We start from the raw sequence: 17,098 nt of genomic DNA, 5'->3' as shown, positions 1-17,098 counted from the left end.
AATTAATTTTATGTTTAAACAAATCATATAGTACAATTAATAGAAAAATTAAATATTTAATTTCACTCCTCTAGTGTGTTTGTACGGTTGTTTTATTAACTCTATCTATTATTATTTGTCCATTAAATAATTCATTTTACACCTAGATCCTATATTTAGTTGTAATGATCACATAACCAACTTTGCTACCTTTTCAAACCTAAAAACTCTGCACTAGCAATAAAAAGTGAAAAAATTGATGGTTCTCTAAACACTATTGCAAGTCAAAAATATTTGCCCTTCACATTTACTTAGCAATGTACTACATATTCCTCATCTTGCAGTAAATCTTTTTATTAATCCATAAAATCACTAAACACCATAACTGCAAGATAATTTTTTGATAAACATTTTGTATTTGAGGACCTTAGTACACAGAAGATGATTGGAAAAGCTAGAGAAAATGATGGGCTATATCCTTTTAAAGACAAAAATCACTTATTATGTTTATTTTCTTCATTTTCACCCTCAATACAAAAGACATTTGGGAATATCATTAGGCTAAAGCATCTGACTTGTAAAACCCTATAATATATGTTTTCTTTTCTTTTTTTTAATCTAAACATGAAAAAAATTTATTGTGAGATTAATAAAATTACGAAACATCATCATATTATTTTTTCTGTAATGTGATTCTAGATTCTTTACTCTTTTTCTAATTATTCACTTTTATATTTTGGGTAACATCCAAAATCCTCAATTATTCTAGAGCTATAAGATCTTTCACCTTCATTAATGATTGCATTTGGATGAAATGAATATATCTTATCAAATAAAAATCTAATGTTAGCATTATTCTTATCATTTTTATTATCATAATAGAAAAATAATTACATGCTAACATCAAAGCATTTTAAAATGATAATGCTCGCGATTATTCCAATCTTATAATATTATCTTTCGTCCATAAAGAAGGTATTATCCATCAACCCTCTCTAAACATTGTAGTGGTAAAAACAAAAAAAAACTTCTTCTATGAGTCACCATGACCTTTTTTTTTAGAATCTGAGGGGCTGTTTGGCAACAAGTGGGATTTAACTTTAGTGGGATTTAGTAAATCCAGTAAATCTGGATTTAGTAAATCCAAAATGTGTTAAATCCTGAAAATTGTTTGGTATGTCAAATGTTAAATCCTGTTAAATTCTGAGAAACTGTTTGGTAACATATTTCAAGATTTATGCTAATTAGGAATTTAAATATGAAGAAGATAATTATAAACTAAAAAATAAATTTATAATCAGAAATAAAAATTAATGTGTTATGAATTTAATGACATGTTAAGTTCAAATTAATCATCAATAATTATTTATACTAATAATTATATATTTAATAATACATATTAAGTTATATTAATTAAGCTAACCATATTAATATTTAATTACTAATTATACAATTAAGTTAATTAGATAATTTATTTATGCACTACTTATAATATTTATTATTTAATTAATTTACATAATTATTAATATTTTAAATTATATTATTAAGTTAATCAATAATAACTTAGAGGCTTCTAGGGTTTGTCTTTCATCTTCTCTTTTCATCATTGATGTTCGGCTTCATTGCTTTGCATGAGTTGTATAGATTGCACGCGTCGCTTATTCGGCTCCTTCGTGGTTGTTCGACTTCACTCCTTCGAGGACTTTCCCTTTCTGTCGGAACGGAAGCAAGAACAGGAGCTCACTGGCTGTGAAATTAACTTTCTCACTTTCGTGCGCTTCTAATGTTAAATCCCGTTAAATCCACCGAACCGAGGGATTTAGTAAATCCGGGATTTAAGCCGTAAATCCGGGATTTACGGAATCCATGGATTTAACGCTCGCACAAAAATCGTTTGGCTGGATTTAGCGTAAATCCGACTTAAACCCCACGATAAATCCGATACCAAACAGCCCCTAAGTGCCAAGAAAATATTAGAGAAAAATAATTCTAATTGTCATATATCTAATCAATAACATAAACTCAAGCGTACTTAGCTTCAAAAGTCCTTTAAACTATTTGATTAAATTTTTCCTCGCAAATAATTCATTTAAAAAATTTCCTAAGAAAACTTTGGATGCATTACCTATATTTATATCCATAAATAACACAAAAGCAAACTTGATCCTATAGAGAGCTCTTAAAAGCATCTTTATTAAGTATTTATCCACTTAAAAATGGCATAACAATTATCATCGTACCACTGAAAAATTCTCTACTTGAAAAGATGTCATCTTTGATAAAAAGTAAAGTTTTTTCAACCAACCTTATCTTCAGGAAGAAAACTCCAATTGTGAATAAGTTTAATGAAACCACTATATTTCACATTGACATTCCTACAATAAAAACTCTAACAAATCGAAATAATATACCCCTTCAAGCCTATGCAAGAAGGAATAAGTCTAGCCAAAAATTTAGATGTTGTACACTTTCAAGTCTACACAAAAAGGATTATGCCTAAACAAAATCTTCAACAAATTCAAGACTTAGAATTATTATCAGACAATAATGATCAAACTACTAATATATATTTTCCTCTATATCATATCTTACAATACCCATCGTTTCAAAATTTTATCCCACTTAAAAATATTAGGTTCAATTCCATTACAATGTTATAAACTGTATTTGAGATATTTGAATTAGAAAGATGCCATAAGAGGAAGAGATGAATGATCTAAAAAAAAATCACATTTGGAAGATCGTTGAAAACCCAAAAAGAATGAAACAAAAGGATAAAAATATTTTTTTCTATAAAATATAGAGAAGATGGAAGCCTAAAATGATATAAAGTAAGATTGGTAACTAAAGAATAAACATAATCCTATGAAATTGACAAAGAAGAAATTTTTTATCATGTTGCAAAAACTAATATAATACACATTTTAATTTCTTTTACAACTAATCGTGAATGGCCCGTGTAATTGTGTGACAAAAAATGTTACATTGGGATTTTGAAGAAGAAATCTATATGATTCCACCATCTTAATTTTCATAATTCTCTTATAAAGAACAAAAATGTGCAAATTAAAAAAAAAAACTATCAAGCCCCTTCTGCATATAACTACATCTTTACTCAATATCTCTTAAGACTCTTTTAAAACAGTAACGTCCATCCAACACCTAGCACTTAAGCTCCCCACCATTGGAGAAGTCAGGATAAGATATATTATCTAATCTCACAAATGCTACCTAAACACCATGGATGATATGATCCTTAGTGTAGAGGGCCGAAGAAGGAACTATCAAAGAAACCCTTGGTGAAGGAGAGCATATCAAGAAGCTCCATTGCAGTTCACTTTGATAAGGCACATTCTAATTTACTTGACATCTTGGATGCACAATAATTTAGATATACATTCACTTGGAAATCCCTCCAACATGACTCGGGCAGACATGAGAATCAATAGCCATCACCTCAATATCTCTCCAAATAGCCCAACTATCAAGAAAAAGAAGAGGAAGTTCTCAGATGACATTAGAAATGAAATCAGAGAGGAGGCAAACAAATTCTTCAACTGGTTTCATCCGAGAAATGCAATGTCTTGATTTGGTATCCAATATTATTGTAGTCAAGAGTACTAATGATAAACGGAGAATATGCATTGATTTCAAGAAGACCAATGGTATGCGTCCTAAAAAATCTTATCCTCACTCTAACACAATTTTATGATACTCTATTGTTAGATCCTCTAACTTGAATTTCCTTGTTGCTTTCTCAGATTACTATCAAATCAAAATGTACTCAAGGGATACGGAGAAAACAAGCTTCATCATATGGACAAAAGAACTTTCTGTTATAAAATCATGTCACTTTGTTTGAAAAATGCAAGAGGATCCTATCAATTACTGATGGAAAAAATATACTAAACTCAGAAGGAAAATGCCTAGAATTATATGTAAATAACATACTGGTGAAAAACAAAGAAAATATGGTCATCTTTCTAACATGATTAAAACTTTCACCTCTTAGACAGTACAACATGAAGCTATACCTTAGCAATTGTCTGTTTGAAGCCCAGTCGGGCAAAATTCACATATCAGATATCAACGAAAGGGATCAAGCCCAACCCTAACAAGACAGTTGTATTAGAGATCATCTCACCAAAATAAATTCATGATGCAAGGAAGATGGCAAGCGAGCTATTCATCCCTTAGTTGCTGCATCTCCTGATAGAAAGAAAATAATGCTCCACTATTCAAAGCTCTTCTAAAGTTAAGCATGCTATATGAGATAATGACTATCAAACATATTTTCAAGAACTAAAAGTTATCACATATAGCCATAAGATATGAGAAGACCTATTTTTTGCATCTTAAAGCGGACAGTGATGTTGTTAGCTCAATACTTATCTCAGAAGAAGCATGAAAACATTATCACATCTACTACTTCATAGAAATTCTTAATGGATTGGAGCTTAGCTAGCCAACCCTCAACAAACCTATGATGCACCGACACTTCTCCTCAAAGAGGCGTGCAGTGTCCGACACCGTGTCCGACACGATACTCGCTATATACTCCTCCGACACGTGTCGGACACGCCGAAAACGTGTCCGATTAATAAATATTAAATATAAATAGGACACGCGTGTCCGACACGTGTATCTTAAATATTTTATGAATTTTTTTAAACAAAATTTCTTGTATTTTGCGGGATTTAAAATAAATTTCTTATTTCATATCCACAACACCTAATCAATGTCCGCACTTAATACCCAATCATCGAATATTCTCATTTTCATTTCTTTTTGACAGTGAAGGTATTTTCATCTCCTCTCTTGGTGACTGATAAACGACATCGACGCCTGACTCTCAACATCCTATACTAATCATTTTAAGCACAAATTCTAGTTAAATGACTTATTATTTTCAAATTATTTTTAAAATTATACTTATTTAATTTTTATACACTATTTTTTAAATATAAAAACTATAATAACGTGACCAACCATTGTCCGTGTCCTATATTTTCAATAATTGCATGTCCCGTGTCCGTGTCGTGTCGTGTCCGTGTCGCCGTGTCCGTGTTTGTGCATCATAGCAACAAACTCATTCTCAATCTTCTCTCAACATCAACAAGGTTGGATAAGTACTTCTACTCCCCCTAAAGTCCTTATAATGATGATACACCACTAGCAAATTTCATAGAAGCCCAAGCACTGAAAAAACAAATTGATGAAATGGTCCATAAAGTTCAATGACTGTGAAATCAGGTATATTCCTTACATGACGATCAAGTTACAAGAACTTAATGACTTTGTGCCAAATTCTCTATAGCTAAAGGTTTCTGAGAAGAAGTTAAAAGAAGATGGAGCCTTGGGAGAATAAAGCAATGGAGTTGTTTAGTACTCAAAGGCCAGTAAGGCAGTACTCTTTTCATCCATTAAACTAAATAACTTGGCCACAAAAATCATGTAGGGCATAACACACTACTCACTGGACTCAAACTCGCACTCCGAATCAGAGCTAAGAAATTGCAAATCTTCAGTAATTCTCAAGTCTCTGACTATTTTTTTGCTTATATGAAATCAAAGAATCATGTAATAAATCAGCAGAGTAAATTGATAAATCCTAAGATACAAAAATAATGATAAGCTTTGCATACCATGATTCAGGCAAGCATATAAAAATCATATTAACTTTTTCAGCATTAGCATACTTGTTCAAATACATTAATAAAGTGATATTTTTTATGAAACTAATATAAATGTCAGAACTTATTTCACTAGCACAATTATTTATAATCATGCATAAGTAAATTTATACATGATAGTTCACCTCATCAGTACCTTCATAATTAGCACATAATTTGTTCCAAGTTTTTTCCAAATTTATATTAGAAAATAAGCATATTGTCATCATATTGCATTGCATACAAAAATAATTCAAGCATTTTAAATTTAACTGAACTAATTTATATTCTTCTAATGTCTCTCATCAAATGGAATATTAGTAAGCTCTTCTTTCACATATTAGCATGAATGTAAATAACCTGTCAGTACCAAATTCTTCATGTAATAGTCAATTGATTGAATAAAATAGATATTTTAACCTTCCAGAAATAAAACGAGATATCATCAAATAAAGGTGATCAGGTAATGGAATATTATTTAGTGATGCCCTTATTTCTAAAGTATGTCATACGGATCCACTTTAGATTGTTAAATTTTTAAATAAAGAACCCGCTTGAATATAAATTGAACGGTTTGACGCATCAAGTAAGAGGGTGAATTGGTGCGATTTTAAAAATTGTTTTAAGATTTCATAACTTTTTCCTTTAAATAACAAAAATTTAAAAATAAATCTCATTTATTAAAAAAACAAACATGAGATTTTTTATATTAAGAAAATATATTTTAAGAATATTAGAAACATATCTCAAATCTGACAGAACAAGAGATTTCCTTAAATTTTTTTCGAGTCATTTGAAAACTTTATTCAAATCTCGCACCACAAACAAGCATTGTTCACAATGTTTCCCTGTATCATCACATAATTGTAACAAATAATAGTACTAAAAAATACAAAGTGCAAAAAATAAAGAATGAGCAAACAAATGTATAATGATGCATCTGCAAATTACCTACGTCCACTCAAGCCCACTCAATTTGTTTTATTTCTCTCTCCTTCTACCGCAAAGCAAACAAGCCTCTCTCCTTTATGGGTATTGGAGAAACTATAGTTACACCTCTATGCTAGCTACTCATGCTAACCTAATGGCTAGTTAAATAAGATTTTTACAATTTTTTCTAGATCCAAGATCTCACGCAATAAATAAAAATCTCAATCAACTGAATTTTCAAATGTGAGCATCAAAATGTGTTGAGAGGAAAAATATAACCTATGTATGTTCTCGCACTTTCTTTCTATAGAAACTCTATTCAGAGTTACAAATGATGGCTTATCAATTTCCAATAGCTTTTTGTCTATTCAAAAATTGAATTATTAAAATAATATAAATTGATCATGTTAATATTATGACAAAATAAGACAAATAGTTCATATTAGTATGATATATATATATATATATATATATATTAATTTGTGTTAACAAATAATAACAAGAATATCCATACTTGTTAATGGCGAATGGTGCACCATGACGCAAATGTCCTATTTGAGCCATGGCGCACAGCGCACGGCGCGGCGCGCACCATTTTGAACATGGCGCAAATTATAAAAGAATTATAAAATAATAAGCATGAATATGAAATATCATTAAATTGAAAAACAAACTACGATAATAACAAGCAAACAATGACAATACAAATAAATAACAATCCAACATAATTTCAAGTCCAATAAGTAGTCAATTTTCATACGACTAAAATATATTTAAATGAAAGCAAATAGCATTAAGAAGATAATAATATGCAATCTAACATTTATCTTAATACCTTTAATATATTTAAAAATTAGAAAATATGTCATCTTAAAAATTAAAAAAATAAATATAAAAAATATTCATAAATACATTAAGAAAATTTTAAAACAAATGGCGCACGCTATTTTGCGCCGTGCGGCATGGGCCATGGCGCGCATGTGGAGCAAATAGCGCGCGCCATTTTGAACGTTTGCGCCGCACCATACACATGGCGTCGTAGGTGCGCCGCGCCGCGCCATGTGCCATGGCACGTGCTATTTTGCTCCATTGACATCTATGAGAATATCACAGCTGTAACTTTGAAATTGAACCTTATCCTTCAGAATAATCAAGTCCTGAGAACTTTAGCTTTAGTTGATTGTACAATATGATCCATGATCATATAGTATGATCAGGTACCATCAATTTCTAATATTTTTGTACTAGATTTTATTTGCACTCAATTCTCTTATATGTAAGGTAGTCATCTTGACAACCCCAACACCAAGAAAATGATTTTGCATTTTGCCTAAATATTTTAATAATTATTAAATTTGTAGCAAATAGATGGCTCACATTTGGCATTTTACAAGTAGCATAAAAAAGTTGAATTCAAATATTAAGTGCAACATAGCAAAAAATAACATTAGCACCAAAACTAAAGAGTAAAAAAAAATTAAAGTTAAAGAAGGGGATGGCAAAATAGTGAAAAGCAACATACATGCAAAAATAAAACATAAAAAATCACATTCGGACTCTGAAATGAAGATCTGAATTTATTGCAAAGATGACATCAAGCAGTTCTTCAACTAATAAAAAGGGTAATCAATGTTTATATATCATCAAAGAATCCAGAAATACTATTTGTGACTGACTACGGCAATCATGCCACTGAAAAAAATTGAAAAAATTAACATACATAAAAAGAAAAAAGAAAAATAGCAATGAGTGGTTTGGATAAGTTAAAAGCACCTGTACGCATGTCAAAGGAAGCAAGATCTCCAGTACCAGTCCCCACATAAACTGTATGGCCATTCAGATCCTCCTTGACTACCTTGATGGGAGACTCTCGAAAATCAAAAGATACTACAGGTCTTCTTTGAGCAGAAATGTCATAAAGACGGATCTGTGAAAACAATCGACCAAACAATTGAATCATTTCTACATGAAGTCCTAAATCTTCTATTAAATTTCCAGAAACTATAGTGAGATATTTCTAAGTTCGCAAAAGCTAAGATACAGAAACCAAGAAAAATAATACGGCCAAAATGAAGAAAATCAAACCACAGGTAAAAGAGGATGAACATTTTTTAGTATTTTTCTAGAACAAGGAAAAGAGAAAACTGAAGCTTACAATGCTAAATTAAGTGTCCATATAGACAAATGTAAACAACTATACAATTCTTCACTAAAGATGGGCAGGTGAGTCCCATGTTGGAGATTAAACTTAATTTAATGTTAAACATAATTCAAAGTGAACAATCTATATTTCGCACGGGATTCTACGTGTTATATAGAAGTCGATGCATAAACCTGTTTAAAAGAGATAAATACATGCATGACACAGAATCTAAGGCATGTAAAAGTGATGCAAAGAGTCAAATTCAGAATAGAAACGTGGCTCTTAGGAAAAAAATGCAATAAGTGCACATGTAGCATTTTTATTATGTCCAGAAAGATCCATTGGTCTCTCTCTCTCTCTCTCTCTCTCTCTCTCTCTCTCTCTCTCTCTATATATATATATATATATATATATATATATATATATATATATATCCTCCAAAATTGAATTTCTATTTCCTTAGTCATATCATGTTGCCCTGTTCTATTTCTTCTATTTTTTTAGCAAATTGATATCAAAGCGGCCTTAACAACCAATGACAATCTCCTTTTAAAACACATTTCTTCATCTTATCTGATGTGAAACCACTAGGAATTGCATTTGAAATTATAAAGAAAATTGATTGAGCGTTGTAATATAAACTAATGTTTCACAAGATTGGATGCTTAGAACTTAAGGATATCAATAATGTATGGGCAATTAGTTACAAGGTAGAGTAGCATTCACTTGAAAAACAATTTAATTCGTAAAGATAAGCTTAAATATTGTAAACAAGAAATCCCACAATCAACAATTAGAAAAGTCACCTTTGAGTTTCCCTCACTCACGTTTTTAGTAGGGGCTAGTGGAAAGAGAGTCTCAACAAACCGAACAATGCCAACAAAGTTGTGAAGATAATAATGGTTACAATCCAACAAAAGTTCACCGGAGGAGGAGTTGTGTGAGGACGACCGGTGATTCCCCAATGCCCAGTTGGAAGGTTGTATGCTCTTTTCGTCTTAGAGATGTTAATCATGAGAAGAGCAAACCCAAGAGATGAGAGAGGAAGGAGGGGTTGGCCAAAGAAGAAGAGGGAACTTCTTGGCCATGTTAGGGTTAGGATTTAGGTAGGAGCCTAGAAGGAAAAGGAGAATAAATCTGAAAGTAATTTCAGATTTGGAATTAATTGATGGGAGGGAAATATGAATTTGAATTTCAAATCCAAAGCTTGGGTGGAGTTAAAGTGGCGAGAGAAGGGGAAATTGCCTAAGGGAGGCCGGCGGCATGCATAGGGTATGGGGGGAATTGGGAGGGAAATTAATGCTACCTAATACATTAATCCAATTTAGGAAAAGGATAAATAATTCAAATCTAATTTAATATTAAATTAGACTCAAATTGAAAACTTTCCTAATTTGACGTAGTTAATTTAGGAAAGTATTTAAAATTCAAATTTTGAATTTCAAATAGAATGAAATCTTTCCCAAATTATGTAAGCTAAATTAGGAAGATCTTAATGAAGATTGAAATCAACATTAAGAGGGGGGGAAGGGGATGTGGCCGGCGGTGGCTTGGGGATAAGGGGCTTGATCGGTGGTTGGAGCTAGAGGTGGGGAAGGCCAGTGGGTTGATGGAGGATGGGGAGGCCGGTCGGTGGAGGAGGCCTGCTCGGGGGCCAAGGGTAAGGGGTGGACGGGTTCAGGGAAGTCGGCGGTGGAGCAAGAGGAAAGGAAGTCTGACCATGAGCCCCGGACACCTCCGACAACTAGTAGGTATTGTTTTGCCCGCACCCTGAGACTTCACCACTCAAGAACTCACAAGCTCAAGAGAGAAATCAGAGATTTTAATTTCATTCATCAATAATCCTCATACAACGGTTAAGACCTTATATATAGGTCTCCAAACAACTAGAAAGAAAAAGACAGGAATGACCTCAGGGCTACAACTCATAACACATAATAAATAAGGGTACAAACGGCAAAACTCAAATAAAATAACTAACACAAAAAATATATCAAAAATGAAGACTCCTAATCGTAGCCGTCGATCTACGATGCTTCCGGCGATAAACATTCTGGAATCTCTTACTGATGTCCACATCATTATCAATACAATTTATGGTGATAAGACGTAATATCCTTTGAAATCCTCCAAAATTATATATCCATTTTGTTGTCCAGATAGTGTTTCCGTACTCTATTTCTTCTAATTTTTATCATCCTATTCCCAAATGCATGCTCCCATTTTTTACGATGCACTGTTCTCAGGACAAAGATGATTTTTTTTCACTGCTTAAGGAGAGGTTTTTATATTATGATTACAATCAAGTTCTAAAAAGTAGTGTAACGTTCAAAAATTTATGGCAGTGCATACCTGATAATTATTTGTCCCAGCAACAATTTTTCGGTGATCTTCCCTGCTAAGGAAAGTAGCTGCAGTGAAACATGTTGGAGAGAATATTCCAAGGCTGTTGACACGAGGCTTCAAAGAAGAAAATTAAAAAAAATTGTTTCATTTCTGGAATAACGTTTCCAACTATGATAATATGATGCAGTCAGACAAAAAGAATAGAATAAAATAACCTACAAGTTTGGAAGTCCAAATCCTGTTATAGCTCTCGAGATCCCACATATTAAGTTCAATGCCCCTTCTGAATTACAATAGGGTAAATGATATATAAAGTTTACAATAAAATGTCTTATCCCATCAAATTGGGAAACAGTAGTTTAAGGAAAGTAAATATTTCCGAGAAAAATATTATCATCGTACCCTCCAAATAAAGCATAGTTCTCTTCTGAATCTACCGATGAGCATATAACTTTACCAGCAGTGCTTACATCCCAGTTCCTAGAAGTAGGCACAGCTGAAGCATCTAGTGATGATGCCTCCTTCAATGGAATTGACCTCAAGCATGCTTTTCCTTTTTCTGTACATATAAGTAGCACACTTAACCTGAAAAGCACAAAGCCATAACTAGGAAACTTACAAAACATCAAATGAGCAGAAACAAGAAACGTTTTCTTGTTTATTTTAATTATGAAGAGCAATGCGTGAAGGGAATAAGAAAATAAAAAAATCAGAAAAAAATAACTTCTAATGCAACAATGTAAGAAAACCATAAATTACATATCTTACTCAAGAAAAAATTCCATCTCAGTACAACTTGATCTCTTGGAAAACTTATGTTGCAGAATAAATAGTTTTGATAGCATGCAATCAACAACAAATCAGCAATCGACCCAGAAGAACAAACAAGCTTGGCAGAACAAAAAATATGAACTGTTGCGAGGCAATGATGGTTATTCAATACCAGAACTGGGACTTAATGATCAGTAATTTGTCCTAGGGAAACAGCTTATCAAGCATCTTAAGTAAAAGAGGACATACACATAGTACCAAGATGATGTGAATGCAGGAATATTTGCAAACTAGCGCAAGTTCAAAATTAGCATTTCTTTATTCCACAGAAGATCATAAAAAGGGAAAGGCTTGTGTTCAGACAGTCTAGAATGAAAATTGAATGCAAAATGTATGTTTCCAAATACGTGTTTCCTCCACCTAGCTTTCCCATTAACATAAGAAGTATATCCTACAATTATTACATTTTAAGCATATTAACAGCCTTCAGTTGCACATTTTAATTGCTACAATTTTTAATAAGAATGGTAAAAAATATAAGAAAAACAATTACCTGGAGGATAGCGCAGTCTTCTTTGTTCTGAACAAGTGCAACCCGACAACTGGATCATCTTCAGTAGAATGATTTGACAATCCAAGCTCACAAACCATAACTTTAGCCAAAGCATCCCCATTCAAGGGGTTAAGAAGTTCAACCTACGATTCATAAAAATCTAATAAATGCTATTAATTAAAGAATCTAAGTGCCCTCATTTTAGATAAGCAGCAAATTAAACATGGCCCAAGGAGAACTTACCACACCATTTCTCCTTGCAACAGCTAGAAGCTGCAAAACGCTCACAAAAATTTAGTAACCAACTTATAATTGGTAATCTTTGATTTCAAAAAATAATAAAAATTGATCATGACTGAATTAAATGTAAAATGTATGACTAAGATTGTTTCTGATGAAAAAAATTGTTGTTAAGATATAAGTTGCAGTTATATAACAGTTATTTGCAACTTCTGCAAAGACCAAAAGAATATAATAAAAAAAAGAAAAGTCTTTAAAAAACTAATAAACTTTCATTGATATTGATTTAAAGTGCAAGCCGGGCATTCTTTCAGGAAAATGCCAAGGCTTCTATCAGGTAAATACAAACTGAAGTTCATAGCAAGTACTCGTTCTTCAGAAAAATGCCCATCATATCCATGAAACACCACACTATTGCAAAGGTATTTTAGAAAATTTTGTATTTAATGACCAGCATGAGTCATTGTGCAAATTGTACCAAGATATATGAAAATGTAGAATGCAAAAAAGGTAAAGTCCCCAAACACAACAGAATACATAGGCAATGCTTGTACATACATCTTATCCAATTGAGGGTAGAATAGTTGGTGTAGCACTAGATGACAGAAAAGTTCCAACCACCAGGGCTTAATCCAAGAAAACTGTAGTTGATCATCATATATGTCAATGGAGTAAAATGACGCGCATCATGCAGCAAAGCGCGACACATATACGGCATTGTTTGCTTGGCGCAGCACGGCGCATCATAATATCGAGCACTATCTGTGTCATGTAAAGGCAATGGTGCATGGCGCAAATAGTGCACAATTAATTATTGATTGATGAAACATCAAAAAAAAATTTAAAGGATTTAACTTTTTGTAGGATTTAAAACTATCATTTTTGCTATTTGGCATGATTTAGGCTAAATTATGCTTAAATATCGCTTAAATCTATTGATGTAAGTTTATGTAGGATTTAAAGTTGTCATTTCCTATTTGTTATATATATATATATATATATATTGATGTAAGTTTATGTAGGATTTAAAGTTGTCATTTCCTATTTGGCATGTATAACAAACAATAGGCTGAGAATAAATAAACTTACATCAATATATATATATATATATATATATATTGTGAGCCATGTTTAAAATGACGCACACCACACCGTGTGCTATGCATCATGGCTCCACAGGTAACTTGTGTCGTGCTGCACCATTCGTCATTGACAAGTATGTTGAGCATAGTGTAACCTTCACCAGGAGAAATTTTAAGACCCTTAGAGAATTTAATTTATCTTTTTATAATTATTTATATTTGAAATTTTATGTGGTCATGTAATTATATGTCTGAGAGACCTAGTGTTTGTAGTGTGGATTTTATATGTTAAATGGCTAAGGGAAGCACTTCATTAAATTAATTAACTCATGTGTGGGAGTGATGAGGTTAACCAAGCAAGTGGCTGGGGAGAGTGAATTACCGACCAAGCATGGAAAGTTGGAGTAATTAAGGTGGTTGCTAGAGTAGGCCACCCACTCCCTCTTTCCCTCATTTATAAATTCATGTTTATCTTGTGTAACTTGTATTAAAACCTAATTCGCTGCGAAATGAAAAAGAATGATGTGTTTGTGACTAAATTTTAAAGAAAAAATTCATTGGTTCGAGCTTGCTGGTCGGACAAAATATGAGGGGTTTGTTAATCCTTCTTATGACTACAACTTGAGTGAATAGTAGGATTTATCATGTTTTTTTTTTAGGATTTATCATGCTTTACTTCTTGTTTTTTTTTTTTTTTTTTTTTTTTTTTTTTTTTTTTTTTTTTTTTTTGTCCAATTAGTCATTCCCTGCTCCAAAAAATTATAATCCTAATTTTGCTAGCATTCAAACCAACCGTTTGAGGGATTTTGTCAGAATTCGCCAAAACTAGGTTAGAACTAACCTAATTTCAGATTGCCTTCACTTTGGTGATTTAAACTCCTCTAAAACATTCCAAAAACTCTAGATTCATAGCAAGAATCCAAGGATTTAATCTCCATACATTTATTTCGGGATCTTACTCACTAAAATCCATAGTTCTAGAAGCCCTAAATCACTTTCAGCCTTCTGCCAGAAGAGGGAAATCTCAAATCAAACTAGCAAAAAATTCAAGAAAAATTATAAAACCTCCACAAAAAATCACCAAATTCTTTATATCCTAACTAGATCTCTTCAGCTTTACATTGGTTTTTATTTCATGCCATTTGGACTTTTGGAGAAAAAGTTACAGGGATTTGAAACTAGGGCACTAGATCCTAGTTGATTGTTGAAATTGGGTTGGCTGACCACTAACTTCTCCTTAACCCTAATTCCACTCAAATTTAAACTTCATCGAACATAGCCTTACTCTCCTAAGCATCTTAAGAGAGACCAATTGGATCACAATTGTGATCTAAATCCCACACAAGCAGCATCACCAATAATTCACACATCAAGAAGAATGAACATAGAAGAGTTAAAATAGAACAAGAAAAAAGGAAGAGGTGTACTTAGAAGAAAGAAGATTACAGTAGAGATGAAATAATATTAAACAATATTAAGATTCTTCTAATATTGTAATGGTAACCTTCAAGTGCATGATTCGGACAACATTCATAAAGAATAAAATGGGAATACCAAATAAAAGGCTCCATTAAAATAAAGGGTAATAGACAGCCAATGACAATTTGGGCCTTGTCAACACGTTCAATGTCTATGACCTGAGGTTTTCTTGTGAATAAATATAAATCCATGTGATATCTCTATATAAAAAATCGAACAAAAATCAGTCAATTTTTGAATGGGATAATGCTCAAAATAGGAGCTTTATATTAATTCCCATGCTTTGCCAACAACTATTAGCACAATAAATGCAACTCTGAGCTAGTTTTTGTCAAACTGTAGCATTGTTATACAATAAATTAGCAAAAAAAAATTGGTGGCACATCTTGTTTACTGAAACATAGAATATGAAAAGACCACTTCAACATAAAAGAATTCCAGATGCAAATACAGAACGAACTAAAATCTTAATTGAAACACAGGTCGCAGGTACTGCAAGGATTTTCTATACATTGTTCTATAATTTTCAAATTGCAGCTTAGTTGCGTTAGTGAAAACAGAACATGGGAAATAGTTTTTCATGATTTTTACGATAAAGAAATTATAAATCACCAATTAGTACAACAATGAATAAAAATAATGCAAGATATGCAGTGATGAACAAACCGGATTAGTCTGACGATCAGCAAAGGAAGTTGCCAGCACAGATCGTGAAACATCAGGAGAACCCCATGTCTCAACCAACTTTGGAGTCCCAACCTTTCCATGAGCTTCCACGACTAAAACATAGAAACGATCAAAAAAAGAAAATTCAGCTTGCCAAAAAAATAACATAGCAAATGATAAATTTAAAAATTTTACGGGTCATCACCCTTAACAAGTCCAAGCACATCCGTAGTTAATGCTCTTAAGGGAGGACAACCAGGGGTCTCCACTGTGGTTATTCTCGGCATATTTTATATTGTTGCGGAGCTCTAAAACAACAGGCAAACACAGTGAAACAACCAATAAGTGCAATAAAAGAATACAGAACAAAGATTACTCCTACCAAACACGATTTGAGTACATATTAAATCTCACGGCCAAATAAATCCTCCGTTTCCCTTCTTTTGCCGTAAATCCTGGATATAATAAATTCGGAAGTTCGGCGGATTAACGGGATTTGGCCGAATAAGCGCGCAAAAGGTAAGAAAGATGATTACCTACAAGGCGAGCGAACTCCCCTTGTTACTTCCGATCCAACAGGAAGAACGTCGTCGAACGAGGCGAAGAACTTTGATGGTGAAGAGAGAAAGCAAACCCTAATAATTAATACTGAAGTATAAAATAATTAAAGATTTATTAAAATAATATAATAATTATTAGTGTAAGTAGCAATCAAATAATTAATTAGGTTATTATCAATGTAATTAATATTGAAATATTTTTTAAAATAATACCTACATAAATAATTAGATAATTATTACTATAATTAATAATTAAATTTTAAATTAAAATATTTTTAAAAAAATAAATTAGATTTAAAATACAAACTAAATTGAAACATAAATTAAATTTGAATTTATAATGAACTAACTATCTTAAATCCTAAGTTATACTGGCAAATAGTTTCACAGAGTTTACTAAGATTTAAAATCTTTTTGTCAATCAATTTTTTTTTATTTTACACCCTCAGGATTTAGTAATTTCAATTTTACTGAATTTACAAAATCATACTCAAGTTAAATCATATTTTATGTAGAATTTGAGCAAGATTTATGCCAAACGAGATTTAAGAATCCTGTAAATCTCATGATGAGATAAATTCATTGTGTGCTTGGTTTTTGCATAAATCTTATATTTAATTTACGGGAGTTGGATGAAGAAGTGCGTGAATAGGAGAAAAAATGATTACATGTACAAC

At 32.1% G+C, this 17,098-nt stretch overlaps 1 protein-coding gene across 3 annotated transcripts in view; it reads right to left on the bottom strand.

Annotated features, from left to right (window-relative positions):
• The window catches only part of LOC110097082 (WD repeat-containing protein DDB_G0290555), a 32,162-nt gene extending 15,636 nt beyond the window's left edge, over positions 1-16,526 (bottom strand). The window contains exons 1-10 of one of the 3 annotated variants that reach the window (XM_020823313.2): positions 16,398-16,485; positions 16,244-16,316; positions 16,067-16,169; positions 15,862-15,974; positions 12,638-12,667; positions 12,395-12,537; positions 11,473-11,655; positions 11,290-11,353; positions 11,077-11,184; positions 8,355-8,508 (exon numbers count right to left, since the gene is read on the bottom strand). In XM_020823313.2, coding sequence (XP_020678972.1) covers positions 8,355-8,508; positions 11,077-11,184; positions 11,290-11,353; positions 11,473-11,655; positions 12,395-12,537; positions 12,638-12,667; positions 15,862-15,974; positions 16,067-16,148 — 877 coding nt within the window. In that variant the 5' untranslated portion in view covers positions 16,149-16,169; positions 16,244-16,316; positions 16,398-16,485. Of the gene's footprint in view, positions 1-8,354; positions 8,509-11,076; positions 11,185-11,289; positions 11,354-11,472; positions 11,656-12,394; positions 12,538-12,637; positions 12,668-15,861; positions 15,975-16,066; positions 16,170-16,243; positions 16,317-16,397 lie in introns of all 3 variants that reach the window. The other 2 variants (XM_020823314.2, XM_020823312.2) reach the window with 2 other exon arrangements.
• Positions 16,527-17,098: the final 572 nt, after the last annotated feature.

This window comes from Dendrobium catenatum, unplaced genomic scaffold, assembly GCF_001605985.2.
Source record: "Dendrobium catenatum unplaced genomic scaffold, ASM160598v2 original_scaffold_244749, whole genome shotgun sequence".
In the NCBI taxonomy this organism is placed as follows: domain Eukaryota; kingdom Viridiplantae; phylum Streptophyta; class Magnoliopsida; order Asparagales; family Orchidaceae; genus Dendrobium; species Dendrobium catenatum.
This window is presented reverse-complemented; position numbering and strand designations above follow the sequence as displayed.